This window comes from Poecilia reticulata, chromosome 17, assembly GCF_904066995.2.
Source record: "Poecilia reticulata chromosome 17, P_reticulata-male-v2, whole genome shotgun sequence".
Lineage (NCBI taxonomy): Eukaryota > Metazoa > Chordata > Actinopteri > Cyprinodontiformes > Poeciliidae > Poecilia > Poecilia reticulata.
Window position 1 is genome coordinate 18,339,791 of NC_088846.1, and position 15,942 is coordinate 18,355,732.

General features: G+C 38.5%; 1 protein-coding gene across 8 annotated transcripts in view; it reads left to right on the forward strand.

The window, feature by feature from the left end:
* agap3 (ArfGAP with GTPase domain, ankyrin repeat and PH domain 3) overlaps positions 1-15,942 on the forward strand; it is a 145,930-nt gene that overhangs the window by 51,885 nt on the left and 78,103 nt on the right. The window contains exon 1 of one of the 8 annotated variants that reach the window (XM_008434267.3): positions 7,115-9,154. The exons of 3 other annotated variants lie outside the window; for them this stretch is intronic. In XM_008434267.3, the coding sequence (XP_008432489.2) occupies positions 7,600-9,154 (1,555 nt within the window). In that variant the 5' untranslated portion in view covers positions 7,115-7,599. Of the gene's footprint in view, positions 1-7,114; positions 9,155-15,942 lie in introns of those variants that run through there. 4 more of the 8 variants (XM_017310017.2, XM_008434269.3, XM_008434266.3 and 1 more) reach the window with 4 other exon arrangements.

A 15,942-nucleotide genomic window follows, 5' to 3' on the forward strand; every position in this document is an offset into this window, starting at 1 on the left:
CGCCCACGCTCGGTACCACTACTGCAAGCATAATTATCATAAACTTTCCTTGCAGTCTGTAGCCACTCGGCGTCTGCGTGTGAGGCTTCTGGCTTATTCATTTGCCGATATTAATTCAGCATCAATGAACAAAGGGGGAGGGTGTAAGTAGGATTGGTAATTTCGTGTAATCAGTTGTATGAAGGGGTAAATCTTCACTGTGATTTTGTGTGTTCCCGTACATGGTTACTTCATGCAGATGCACCATTTATGGTTTACCATCATATAAACTACAGATGCATCAATCCGGCTTTACAGGGCTGATACAGATTTTTGGCTGCCTTACAATTAAAATTATTTTCCCTTTACACTGTAGCGGGATGAATCCATATTTTTTATGGTTTTTATGCCAAATTCTGAGATATTTTAACTAACTTTACTAGAACACTATTGTCTTTCTATCATCTCAAACCAGTCTGGTCATTCATCTCTGACCTCCTGGGTCAACCAGGCATTTTTTTTTCACCCAGTTGCCTCTCACTGGATGGTTTCTATGTTTTTAACCATTTTATGTAAACCTAAGAAATGGTTGTGCAGAAAAATCCATGTAGATGAGACATTTCTGAAATACTTAACAAGCGCTGTAGTGTACCTATTAAAGTGGTTGGTGAGTGTACAACAGCTGTAAATTGTGGATTTAAAGAGATACTTTCATCTTATTTAAATATCGTCCCAATAAATGTTTCTATTATCAGTGTATCTGCTTCATGTATTTTCAGAAGATTAGGTAGTTTCATTGGCTTTACGTGATTTGCAGGCTTTCCACCCCTGAAATAGATGCTATCGCTAGCTCTTTCCCACTTATGTGGGTGGAAGGTGTCCTACTCTACCTCACTTTCCTCTGTATTTACATCCTTGTTTTTTTTTTTCCATTTTACTTAGTTTTTCCTAGATCTGAAGTGAATTAATGAATTGAGGGAGAGACATTACAGTTGTGGTCGAGCTATGAGGCATGAGACAATGTTTCTTGACAGGCATCGTGTAAAACACCTGTCTGTTTACTTGTCGTTGGGGAACAGCTGCATCATGTGCCAGTGCAGTGGTGTGGCTGCAGAATATCGCTACATTTCGCAAACCTCGTCTCCTTGTCAGATTTGTATTGCAATTCTTGAAACGGCACATGTATTTGTTTTGCACTGTGCTACATTGTAATGTTATTGCTTTACACGTCATTCTCACAGATGCAGAAAGGTCACACTTTCTCCTCCACACACGTTTTACAACTGAAACACGATTCAAGGTGTTTTGCTTTTGTGGCTTTCCAAGTCATCCACAGGGGAGTGAACATGAGAAATGATAAACTTTTCAGTGCATCCTAATTGTTTGCTTATACGAAACCTCATAACCCACACCACCTGTACTCCAGATCCCCCAGCCCCTTTTTTTAATTGGTCTCCTAAGGTTATTACATATATATGAGTAGATAGATGTATTTATTTATTTGCTTTTCTTCTTTTTTTCTTACATTACAAAGATATGAAACAACCAAAATATGTGGAGCTGACTTTTTTGTTTGCTGCATTATTCAATCTTTAACACTAGATGGCATCAGCTAATATTTGTTGTACCTTTAAGAGTAAATGAAGGCAAATTTTATAAAAATATTTTTTTACTATGAGTACATTTTAGTGTCTTCCTTTACAATGCTGTTGGATGTTCCATACTACAGAAGAAATAATTGGTTAAATGTTGATGGTACTAGAGATTACATATTGGCAAAACCTTTAAACTATCATTGCAATGACTTCTAATTTAATTTTATTTTATAAATCACTATTTATAAAATACTCTGCTGATCCTTCAATCCATTAAGTGGCATTTATTTTGGCCAAGATGTGAAATGAACTACCCTACCTTTAGAGTAGGTCTTTTACATTTTCCATATTTTGCTATTCTTAATTTTACTCAAATAAAGATGGAACCAGAGCATGAACAGTTGAGAGTTCATAATTCTACTTCAGAAGTCACCATGTGAAACTTTAAAAAAGTAATCCACTATAGCTGCCGCACATTTCAATCATAGTCAAAGTTCCAGGTATCAAATATTTATTTGGACTTCTGATGGTTTGTATCAAATTAATACTGCAGTACTCGTGCTATATAAGTTTTGAACACATACATCAAATGGATTAAATGAATAGAAATAGGTTAACTGGTTGTATTAGGCTACTAATTGTAGTTAGCTTGCTCACTAACCGCTTGGATCTTTTCAGGGTTTTTACCGGTATTAATTCATTGCGGATGTGGCTTCATTTCTGGATCAAAGTTCAGACATTTTTGACAAATTGATCTCCTCATAAGAGATTTTGTTTACCCAAGTATGTAACTGTCTCTGACTAAAGCAAAACTTTCGTATTGGAAAATTAAATAACATTTTTTTAAAGACTCACAAACAAAATGGCTGATTAGCATATAAGTTAATGAATCTGGTGTCAAATGACGCTAATCACAGTTTATGAATCTGTTCAGTGAAACCAGTCGCCTCGTCACCAAAGGTGTATTTCTGTGAATGAGGTCCTCTTGTCTCTCCATTTCGGCTTCCGTTTTGAATTTTTTACATTCACATGTTCACGCTGTATTTAAAGCCTGACACCAGTACCGCTGAAAAGCCATGAACAGCTTTGTTCTCATTAAACCAAGTGACTCACTGTCACAAGCCTTGGCACTAATTTGTCTTTCATATCCATCACTGAATAATGTGGAAGGCATGCACTGTACGTCTTTTCCTGTAAGCAGATAGCAAATTTACACATTACGGTGCAGTTGTTTATGCGGGAATGAAGTCACCATCACCTTCGAAACAAAACAGAGCAAGTTTTACAACATTATTTTAACAGGAAGCTAGACAGCATTGTGCAACACACGGGGCCACCTTGATTCTCGTGTCAGCTTCTGACGTGACCATTTTTGTGAACGAGGGCACATATGTGCACGACTCTCTTCCTCAGACTGACTCATGTTTTGATTCTGGCGGGGGGTTAGCAGGCTTTACTCATGTGGCTTGGACCCATCATGCAATCTGCCAGACAACGGCATCGTTTGTCGCTCATAGTGTCTGTGTCCCCATATAAACACTGTAGTGCAGCCTGGCTGTCATTCTGTTACGTCTGCTGTTCAGACATATCTGTTCCCTGCTTCGTCCTAATAATTGTCCTGGAAATATCACACCACTAGAAATTTCCTAAGCTCTGAAGGTAATCGATGTAGTGGTGACACTTTTGCCTTTCAACTGCTGAGTAACCCCGGGTCTATTCCAACGAGCAATTTCAGTTTGGAATAAGACAAATAGATTTTGTGGATAGATTGCATTGATTTACTTGCCCTGCTAAGATGCTTTAAAAAAAGTCAGCACAAGATAAACTACCTAAAAGTGGAAAAAAAGAGGCCCAAACATTGATATGATGAAATGATATGAAAAAGTACTTTGAATATTATGTTATATAGGTTATATATGAAATTATATTAATGGTATTTTAAAGATTATCATAATAGAAAGATTTGAAGATTTAAGAAGATTTCAGTCAAGCCTTTAATGTAATCTAATCAGAGTAATAAGGGATGCTAGTAAATGTTTCGGGAGCTTCATATAGCTGACAATATCATTTAAAAGGCTAAGAACTAGAAATGGATGAAAAATAGATTAATTCAGTTAACCACCTTATTAAAGCCTACATATACATCAATTGCATTTTCCAATACTCTTTACAAATGTAACCTTACATTTGTGAATTTGGCTTTATATTTATGCGGAAAAACATGGTAGTGTTTTAGTAACGAAAATTAATCGTTTTGTTTGTTTGCAATATCACAAAGAGGACAAAATAATGCAGCTTTTTTTGACTATTTTGTTGGAAAGAAAGGGGAAAGGTCATCAAAAAATCCTGTGCTGCTAAAAAATTCAAATCATATATTTTTTTTTTGTTTAGTTTTTTTTTGCATTGACACAGACATCTGAGATAAATGGCATATAACCACAATATAATCAAGGCCGACACGTTGACAGAGATTTGTAGAAAATCAGAAAAGTGATAGACCAGTTTTTCCTAAAGATTTTTCCCCGGCAGTCTTCAGGATTGGCTTACAAAAAATACACTTTAGGCTTTCGAGCAAAGGAAAACAGAGTGCAGAATGCACAGGTGGAGCCGTGTTGGAAAACCCTGGACATACTCAATCCAGACTATATCTCTGGACACAACAGGACCACAGCAACAAAATCTCCATAATTGTGGATTAACTGTAATCCTTTCTGTGATTCTTGCTGCTAGCTAACACCTGTATTACAAATTACAAGAGTGAAGCGACTTAGAGTGAGCCACGCAGCACATGACCTCTTTGGCTCACTTCGTTGGACGCTACAGTAACTGCTCCAGCTTCTGCTGGAAACTGCTACCACAGTATAAAAGGTTTTGGGTGTCTAGCAAACTGGACAAAATCAACAAAGGACAAAAATGCTGGAGATGACTAATTTACAGGAAATTATATCTACAGTAGCAGTCAGTGGCAAAAATGTCAAATCCCAGTTAGAAAGAATCAGTAGAATGGCTAAATTATGATTAGCTTTTGAAGGTCATAAATTGGCTATGCTGCTCTGCATTTGGAGTCAGAGGCGAACTTGACACCTCTCAGTCTAGTGGAGTGGAAAGCACATTTTGCTCCATGATGACACCCAATTTAGTCACTGCCTCTGCTTTCTAGTCTCAGGTAAAATCTACACAAGCGAGCTGTCAGACGAGAACGGGAGCTAACTTAATGCTGAAAATATCCTGCTCAAGAAGAATGTTCTGTGGTTTGGCATGTTTGTAAACAATTGCTGGAGAATTCCTGAAATGGTTTTGTTTTCATTCTGACTTTACTGAAGAGAGCCTGGTGTAGCTGCCTAAAAGGATCTTTCAGGTAGCTTTATGAAGCAGCATTGAAGAACATTTTATTTTAAATATGCTTTAAAACATACTTTTAATTAAAGCCATGGTTTTCCTACTGTGTTAAAAGTACCACTGCCTCTTTGGGCTACCTGTAGTAATACAACAATTATGATATATAGGTTTTAAGGTAAATACAAACATGCTAGCTGTGCTGTAGTAAGCAACACTGAACGAGCACAAATGCTGGTGGCTTCTTCTGTTCTCCATTAATGCTGAAATTACAATTTTGATTTTTCAGTGAAATCAAACTGAACCTGTAGGATTTGCCAATTATGTTCAGTGACTTGATAACAACTTGCGTTTGTTTTAATAAAAAGCAGTCTAAGCTGAAAAGTAGCAATGCACAAAGCAGATGCTTAACATTTGATTTGCAGGTGTTAAAACATTTCTGTTTAGCCCACCTTGTAGCACAGGACCAAAAATGTATCATTATTGCCTTACTGTAGCGAAAGGGAGTTTGGCAAATTGCTGGCTGGAGAATTTCAGTAGATAAAAGATCCTTTGTTTTAGACAGAAACTATTTCTCTGGGTAAACTCGTAGGTTTTGGTCTGCCAAATGTGGGAGAATAAAGCCTCTTATTTCTATCAAATTATGTGCTGTCTATTTTTATTATGGTTTTCTAATGTTTTACCTTTTGTTTGACTTTTATTCTTTTGCTTTCTTGTGTTTCTCCCAAGAAATGTAAAACCTTTTAAAAATGTATCAAGTTAAAGTTTTCTCAGACATCTGAGGGCAAAATCAGTTTTGGACTTTAAACCACAAGGCAACAATTGTCTAAGTTAATATAAAAGGCAAAATAGTAGAAACCTCCCACTTTTCAGCTCAGATTTCTGTAGGAAGATGTGTTTTTTTTTTTTACTTCAAATTTGCTAATTTTATCTAAGTAAAAATGGAATACATGAACACAGTTTTTCAATAATATGTGCAGTATCAATAAATAGGAAACTACCTTTATCATAACGCCTATATTCCAGTCAATTGCCAGGGTAGACTTATATACATATCACATAGATTGAAAAGTTTATATATTGTACTACTGCTATGCAAAGACTATAAAAGGCAGTACAACAATAATGAACCAGATAAGTAGTTATGTTAAATTAGATATAGAAAAAAATTTTATATTATGGAGGATTGTGTGGGTATTTTGGTGGAATTGTAGGGTTTTCCTAGTAAACTTGTACCTAATTGGTAACTCTTATGTAAATGGATTTCTTATCCCCCTGTATTATTAAATCTGTTCCGTAATTGACCACAGAGGGGCAGTATTCCAGCTCTGTCCATGCAGTAATTACAGCAGTTGCCTGTATGATGAATCTGGTTTTATCATCCTGCAATTATCTTTGTAACGCACAGCTTTGTGCATAATAAATGAAGCAACACACTATTATGAAATTAAGGTAAGGAATTAAAATGTTGGATAATTCCATTGCCACTCTATTTAGGTAGCTCTGTCTTCAAACTTTTTAATTAAATATGGTGAATTAAAATCATGTTGTCATGTTGCAATGCACAGATCATAATTTATATGATGCAGACAGCAGCATTTCCTGCACAGCTACTGTCAGTGCTTTAAAAAGAATAATTTCTTCACCATAAATAGCTGTCATCCAATCTTGGAATTAAGCTTAAGCCTCTCCCACTGAGTGTAGGTTGCAGTCAGAGACACCTGAAGCCTGCTCTGTGGTTTATGGTTGGTCCATATTACCGACACAGGTTTCCAAAGATGCAGAAGTAAACCCTGTTAGAATTATCGCAATTTGGTGTGCAAACCCTAAGCAGTATGTGTACTGTATATTAGTATTTATTTATACAGATCATGTACAGTTGGTAAAACACACACGCAGAAATGTGCAAAGTATATCACTGAATGTTATGCATTATTCTCTATCTTTCCATTAAACATGAACATGAATCCCTCTTTGTTGTGTTTTGCCAGTGACCAGAAGAACACAAAGTGTCTATCCATGCAAGTTTGTTGTGGAGTGTTGTCTGATTACACCAGATCATGCGTCGCTTGCTCTCATGCTTAGTTTTATCTCCAGGGTTTCTGCCAGCTCTGTAGAAAGAAGGAGGGTGTGTTCAATGCTCCTGGGATCCACTCCTTGTTTTCCGTGTGTCCCAGGGGTTGGAAGGCAGCTGAAAGTTCAAACACAGACACACTCCCTCATGCTCTACATGGCAAGAACTCAGAGATTAAGGGGTTTGTCTGCACCAAATGCAAGCAGTGCTCGCGGTTCGTAAACTTGCCAAACAAAGACGGATGAAGAACACGGGGGGATGATTCAAGTTTCTTTTTTATCTGCTCCAAATATGTCTTGCTTAAAGAACTTGTTTTTCTTTTTGGGCAATCCTTTATGCTGGACAGGTACCGGCGCTGGAGAGTGAAAAATCCTTTGGGAGTCTGCTTAGTAAAGGAGCCAGAGGATGCAGGTGGCAGTGAGGCATTGCACTAACTTGTTTGAAGTTTTTTTTTTCCATGTCAGAGGTGAAGGATTATGCCTGGCATAGGAATTTAGGCTTCAATGAAGGACTTTATGAAGCGACTTTCAGCTCCCAGGCAGAGTGGCCAGTCTTCCATGCCTATTTTAGTGTGTGAATGAAGAAATATGCGTGGATCTGTTTGATTCAAGGGTGATGCTATTCCTTAGCAGTGGAACCGTGGATGTGACCCCGAGGAGTGCCACTGAACGTCAACAGCAGGAGGGGATAACTTTTTACCATCTTTCAATTACCCTGAAGAAAACACAGAGAGATGCAGCATCGTCTGAGCCCAACATGGGGTGGGTCAGTAACAACATGGTGGAGGATACCCACCTAAAGGGAGAGCTAATGAATCTTGTGCCAATGGAGAACAGCCCGAGGCCGGGCAGAGCACGACAGAAACTCGGCACCTGGCCCTCCCTGAGTGGCACGAGCAGACATGGAAGTTCCAAAGAGGAGGTAATTGTGGAGGAGGAGGTGGAGAGAAAAATGAAGACAGACAGGTTTTTGAAAAAACCCTCTAAGAACTCAAAATGCAATAGAGACATGGTAGAGTTAACAGCTCAGGCGGATACCCAGAAGCAACATATTCAGAGTTCACCGTCATGCTCCGTCACCGTACGTGTTGAAAGGCTGGTCCACGGGGGTCATGCCACCATTGAAGAGCACAGATCTTTACCGCGGGCCGTGTTACGGAGGCCGAAACAGAATGAAGCCTTGCTCAGCAGGAGAACGATGAGTATGTATGGCAACCCAGTTGAGCAGCAAAGAGATTCTCACCTGGATCAAGAAAGGCTGCTTGGGAGGCCAAGAAGTTTTTGCATTTTGGCAGGCCAGGGCCCGGTTCTGTCAGAACAACAGCCCCAAAACTCGGTAGTTTTGCAAAATACCGAGCAGCACAGGAGCAGGAAGTCTGAACTGTGGGTAGTAGATGGTCTCAACTCTGTGTTGGCTCAAAGGTCATCGGGATCTGCAGATGTGCCTCTCCGGTCCCGACAAAGGACAGGAAAACCCAGGCCTGTTAGCATGACGGTATTGGAACTACGAAAGAAAGGCTCTGATGATTATATTGACAGCCAAACGAACTGTAACCGCACAAGCAATGATGGAGGAGGATTTTTTAAAGGTGGCTTTCGTTGGAAACTGTTTGGGAAAACATCTCAAGATAGGAATAAAGACACTGACAAGGATACGGCATCTTTCATAAAATCCAACAAATCTGATGCTTCCAAAACTACACTGACCTCTCTTAAACGGAGCTTCAGTTTGCGAATCAGGAGGAATCGGCCACGTGAGAAAGTCAATCTGGGGCTTGAGGGGGAGTCAAGGGAGTACTCTCAAATTAATAGTTCTGGAGAGGAGACAACGATGCCTCCACGGCCATTCTCATATCTCACAGGAAAAACGCTCCCAGCTTCATGTGAACCCACAGACGATGGGGGCATGCAGTACATTCAGTACCACAGCAGGGGGAAAACCAAGGTAATGGAGGTACCTCTGTGTCCTGCAAAATTATCTTCCAAACCAGTGCAGGAAGAACAAAGCTTGTGGCAGCTCATAGCCAGACATTTCAGGAGGAAAGAGCAGCCAAAATGTGAATCCCAGCAGCCCCATAACAAAGACAATGGCCAGTATCCCCAACCTGGGAATACTAAAGCACTGCCAATCACCATAGAGACTCTGGCAGGCACAGACTACAAAGGTCAAGGTAAGTACTGCAAGAGTGTGGATATTCTTTTATTGCTCTACTCACCATTCATAGACCATCATTCAGTCCAAAGAAAGTTACAGCTTTCAGAACTGCAGGAGGGTACTTCCCCTCTCCATTTTCCCCCAATGTGGACAAGCAAATGAGAAACATGTGGGGAATTGTAAGTTTGGATGCAGTTCAAAAATGTCTGCCAGAGAGTCCTCTTAAAATTCTATTTTGGGTGCTTCATCTTTCCATTGTTTTTCATGGGTAGCCCTCCTCTTTGTACACCGTTTCATAGCTATTACAAATTGCTTATTTCTATAAGCAATATGTTTATTAATCTTGAGTAAATGGGTAGGAAAATAAAATAAAATCACACCAGAATACAACCTAGCTTGTTTAAGAATGAGGCAGCTGGGTGGTGTACCACACTATCTCTAGATAACACTCTGTCGGAAATGCAGCTTAAAGCAGTCACATTAAAGCAGTCAGTAGCAGTAATGAGGATGCATTTGGCAGTCTTGCAGAGCTATATTAGGAGGGCTTACATGCAATAATGATGGGGAGTGGAGAAAACGACTTAAGCACAGTGTTTAAAGGTTAACTCTGACAGTGGAGTGTGTTTGTCCAGTGGTTTGAAAGAGCAGCCAGAAAAAAGGCAAATGTTTGTAACTTTCTTTATTAATGGCTCCAGTTTAAGATTTGTTGCTTTCTGTACATGAACTCGTACTTCCAACCTTTCTCTGGAGACAAAATTAGACTGTGATGACTAATGAACTTCCTTGACGTGAGGTATCATATTTCCGATGTTAACCCACTCATTATGTCAAAAACTCTAGCAATATATTTAGGTTATACAAAGTACTTAAAGTGCCCTGTTGAACTCCTTTGTTTGTTTTCTCCCATGAAATGTTACCATGGATACCTACACATTTGTGGTGGATTGACAGTCAGTGTTTGACCATTTATTCCACCACAGCCTCAGTCAGGCATCAGGAATGTAGGTGCGCCGATCAACCTGAGCAAAGCTGAGTGTTCAATGCCCTGGGCAGGACTCGGTACCTGTCGCTACCTGCCTAAGTGCTTGTTCTTAAATTAAATCCAGAAAGCTGAAGCCCAGTTCGACTAAAACCCGAACACATACACATAGTGAGGTTTGGGGGGAAGGGACTGTAGGTGAGTGTGGCGCTCACTACAATACTCCCCCCCCCCATTTGTGGATGAACAAAGCAACTCTGTCATACCTGCGTACCGATCAGTGATCAGTGGACCATGCATTGAGACAAGAGGCTCCACAGGGGTCTTTGAGTGGCTGACACAGTCTGCAGTGCACATATCTATTAAGATCAGAATATATAAAGCAACACCCTACCAGGAGTTGTGATAGGGATTTGTTCAAACGCATGCTGACTTTTGAACACTTTGAAGAAAATTCCCCTTGACTTTGTGTAGATCCATGTATGCTTTTCTTGAATCTGACATAAAAGCTATTCCTGAGGATGGAATTCCCTCTGCTGTCTCATTTGATATCACTCCCTGTAAATTTCTGCCAACAGTGATTCCTGTTTTAACTTCATCTTGCTTTTTGATTCCGTCTGCCTGCTCCCAAGTCTGCAAATTAAAAAGGAAGAAATAATTCCACAGTGGGTAGTTATGTTCTGAACATAAACTCTTAACAGTGAAAATGCTGCACTGCTTTAGGGGCAGTGAAATATCACATGTAAAATATGCAAAGCGAAAAAATCTGCCAAGTGGCTGTAACTTGTCTTTCAGCGTCTGTCCCTGCAAATCTCAGCTAAAGTACATTTTGTTCTTTGTAACTTTTGTTTGCTAGGATACCTGGATCCTTCTGTTCTGAAACTGTTTCAGGAAAAAAGTTTGAGCTCTTTTTAACACAAAGGCTTCCGTTTTCATTCAAAAGTCTTCTTCATTGTTTTCACATTTTGTCATGTTATAAACATAAACCTTGCTTTTATAGACTAACAAAGTAGTGGATCATTGTAAAGTAGGAGCAAAACAATGCAGTTTTGATATTTAAACAATTCAAAATTCCTTGGGAAAAAAAAAAAGTATTCTGCCAGCCTGAGTCATTATTTTGTAGAACTGTCTTTTACTGTATTTAGGGCTACAGTGTTTCTGGGGTATGTCTCTACCAGCTTCGCTTTAGAGCAATATATGGTTTTTGTTTTCTCTTTTTTTTTTTTTTTAAAACTACAACTCAAACTCAATCAGATTACAGACCTTTTATGAACACCATCTCAAGTAGTCATTCATATTTTAAGTAAAATTTGGGTCTGTGTTTATCTAATATGTTTATCTAAACCATTCTATTGTTGATTTGGCTGCAGCTTAAGGGTTGTTGCAAGCCTGTACCTCAATTTAGGTATTTTTCAGCTTTCAACAGGGTTTCTTGCAATACTTTCTCTCAGTAAATCTTCCTCACAGACAAAAACATCCCCACAGCTTAATACATCACCATAACTTACCCTGAGGATGGTATTTTCAATAGGAAACAGATATTGTTTTGCATGGACAATATCCATGCAAAACAAAATGTCAAGTGTATTCCTCCTCTGACCCAAACACATTCTTCTATGCGTTTGCTGTGAGGCATGCTGCGTGGTTCTCACTCCAGCCTGTCCATGTTTTGGATGGTTTGCTGTTATGTTGCGTTTCCTTTATTGTGAATTGGTGTAATATAAATAAACTGAACTCAACTGAATTGATGTTAGATTGAACAGAGTTGTGTGAGATGTTGAAAGCTGAGGATATTGTTTTTAAACACATCACAGCTTCTGAAAATCTTTCTTCTTGATTTGTTTGGCGAGTTGGGGAGGAAATTCAGCCACTGACTCACTTATGCTGCATTTAAAATATACATAACACACTCTTTTGTCTGCTGGTGTTGACTACTCTTTCCAGCCACATAAAATCAAAATGAAATACATTGCAGTTTGGTGGTTACACGATAAAAATAAAAAAATTAAAAAAAATCTGAGTATGAAGACTTTTGTGAGGCACTGTACATGTGTAAGGTTTTGAAAATTTTATATTCATTTTTTGATTAATAGGAGTAGGCTTTCTTGCACTGATTGCTGCTTGTAGCATCTGATGGATTTTCTTACTAACAATAAAAACCTGAGACAGCTGTTCAAAAATTCTGGCTAAAAAAGCAACTTTTGCTAATGTTATGTTAATGTTATGAATAGTCTGTGTATTTTCAGAGAACTGACTGATCCGTGCCTGCAAAGTGCTTGATGAGCTTTAAGTAAAGTTGGTTCTCCAGACTCCTCAAGACTGGCCGGGCATAATTGTTTGCTACTTATCTGTCCCCTTTGAGAGAAATTACAGGTTGAGTTTTGGGAATACATCCCAGGAGACGAGAGCATTCCTCGGTTATTTTGTTAGTGGATGTGTATTTTTGAAAAACAGCACGGAGAAGAAAGATGCTGCAGGCCAATTTTGGACAGGACACCATGATAAAAGAAGCCAGACGGAGAAACTTGGTCGTGGGGTTGGCAAGCGATTGAAGTAGTTTGCATGATGAATTCTCAGCCTGTAATTTCTGATGGCGGAATGGCCTGATTGGAAAGTCAGTGTGTAAGTGTAGACCTCAGAGCTGTTCTCTCTCATTCCAAAACCCACTTATGTCCCACAGTATAAATATATACACACACACACACACACACACACACACACACACACGCACACGTGCACATGCACACTCATAACAAGCATTTGCACAAATTTGCTGCTAAATTATCTACCCTTGTGAAAGTGAAAAAAAAAAATTAGGGCAGCTGTGGTTCAGAGTCCTAAGACTCAGAGGATATCTCATGTTAATCGGCAACATAGTTTTCCCGAGAGAAAGACAAAGAAACCGTGTGTCCTCTGTTGGCATCAGAAATTATGGGGCTCTCTGTTTCCCTTGGCATTCTGGGACACAGCAATGTGGGGATGATCATATTTAAAGGATGATGTAACAAAGAGCACAAGGATTCAATTAGAGCTCTTTTTTTTAGTGGGGGACCGTAGTAATTGTACTGTATCTCTCCTCAATGATAGAGCTGTCTGCTGAGGAAGAGTATCTGGTGAATTCTTGAGATTTCTAAGGTAGAGGAAAAAAAATACTTGGTCGTCTAAGCTATAGTTTTTCACTTGGTAAAGGTACGTTGTTTTTCAGTGTTTTTGTTGGATTTCTATGTAGACTAGAGCAAAATGTGTTGTTTAAACAGATATATATGTGACGGACATTAACTCCAAATATAGCTGCAGGAGATTTTAGGTACATCTCTGCTTTATAGCTAGGGTCTAATATTTTTTGGCCCCTAGCTGTAAAGGGGCCAAAAAGTATTGGCCCCTTTGAACTATATTTTGAACACAATAGTTCAAAATAGTGAACTATAGTTCAAAGTAGTGTTTGAACTATAGTTCAAAATAGTGTTTGAACTATTTTTTAGAGTTCAAACACAATAAAAATAATTGGAGAACATGTGTAAACATCAATTTTCAATTTGCATGTTGATCACATTACATGAAAACCCAACTATATATTTAGTCATTATTCTGTTAGAATGTGAGCCTCTATCCCTATCTATAATAATATGCAGCTATCTCTGTTTACGTTAGCTTTTTACATTTTCCCTGTCCCTACTGAAAAAAAAAATCCTCTTTTATAATACCTATAGACATATAACAGAGATGTGCAGTGATAGTTTTTTTTGCCACTAAGCCTTTTGCATGTAATCCAAAAAGTAATTTTTTTGTCTAATCTTCTACAAGTTTGCTGTGTCCTCAAACTGGCTTGTGATCAACTGCAAACATGACTTGTAATGTTTTTTTTTTGTTTTTTTTCCCCAACAAAAAATGAATCGTTTTGAAACTTCTCTATACAGGAATGATTTGTAGAGTCATTACTAATACTCCTGTCAACTTATTTTTAATTCAGTTCTTGCCCAGCCTGGATTATGGATCGAACAGTGCTCCGTGGAACATTTTAAAACATAACTTTGCTTTAAACACAACTTTCTCCCTGACCTCTGTGGTTTGTTTCTTGGTATTCATACTGGTTGTTCATTAATATTCTATAACACATATAGACGAGCTGAAAGTATAATGACATACACATGTATAGAATAATATTGATTATATTTTTATTAATTAAGTGACCTCTAAAAGCAATTGCTTGCAGTGGTCTTTCTTTAGTTATTATTATGATAAATGTAACTGAATAGATATGCATGTCGCTCTTTTCACAGTTCTATTTGGGAAAATGTTTTGAAAACCACTTCACAATTTTACAAACTCTTGTATTGGTCAGTAAAAACACATTGTAGTTATTGGTTGACGAAATGGGAAAATGTTCAAATGCTGCATCATAAAAACTGAGCAGACTACAATGTGTCCAGTCGCTGCTTGTTTAACTCAAAGGAAATAGGAAACAACATAAAATGTAAAAAAACAAGGGAACAGCTTTATCTGATCAGTCTGCTGTAACATACTTCGAGCTACCTGCTCCTCAGCAGACTTCGTTCATGTTACGACATGTCAAACCCACACTGTGAGGGCTTAGCGGGAGGTGTGCTGTTTAAAGACTAGCCTGCCTTGCACAATGGTTAGTGAAAAGCCCTCTCCCATAACAAGTGAGACATCTAAAAGCAGTGTGAGGCTAAACGGAGGTCAGGAATCAGTAAACATTTTAGCAGGGGATAATTGTAGTTGGTTAAACAATTGTTGGCTCCGGTCTGTTTGGCTCATGAATCATTCACACATATGTCATGCATTGTGCAAAGAAAATTAAGAGGTTCCTTGTAACAGCAGGGCCTAGCATATAGTTTATTTCATCAGTCCTTAGTCTAAAAGTCATTTTCACCTGAGGCACAAAAGGAAATCACTGTTGCTGCAACAAAGTATTACAGTAATGATGGTGGATGAGTACTTTAATTGTTATGGTTGAGACATGTGTAAAAGACAGGAGGTGGTCAAATTCGGTTGCCTTGGAGACGTAGTGTCTGGGTTCCTGCATTGGAGACTGCAGCTTCCCTGGGTTGGTCCAGATTGTGAGAACACCATGATCCAAACTAGGAGGGCCTTTGTTCTATCTGTTATTATGACACATAGTTCCTCTCTGTGGGAAACAGGCTCAGCTTGTGGAGTTGTCATTCGTGTTTTTAGTGCTGTTAGTTTCCATTGTTCTTTATGGTAATCCTCCCGTCTGTCCGTTTTCAAAAATCTATCATCTAGTTTCCAAATGTCACTGTTATACCGAACAGGTTCGGTCAAGCCTGATAATTAGCACATTTAATCCTTATCAAAAAAGGGTATTTAGCCTTAGTTTGTGTATTGCGCAAACCATGTTTTCTGTTGTCGGGTTACCCTTTTGTTTGAATACATGAATCTTCCTGAATATGAAGTGTGGTATGAGCATGCCACGAGTTCCTGTTCTTCTTATCATGAAGCCTCATCACTCTGAAACTATTTAGTTTTATTTTGTCTCAACTGCAATGACCTTTTGATCTAAGATTAAGACCTAAAGATTTAGTCAGAAAGTTCCTTAATTTTCTAAGTTGTGGCCTCAAAACTTGGTTGGCTTCTATGTACTGTGTCAAAAACAGTAATAACTATATTAGTGTTTCAGTATCTTGAATTGCTATTGATGCTCTGTATGTTTTTGAAGCTTTTATAATAACCCAATGAAAAGCAGACATTGATAATCAGTTTTAGAATTTTTTTATTTTATTTTTTTCATTTCAACAGCAAAACAATCTCAGATCAGGGCAAAGTTATTTCTAACAAGATAAAAA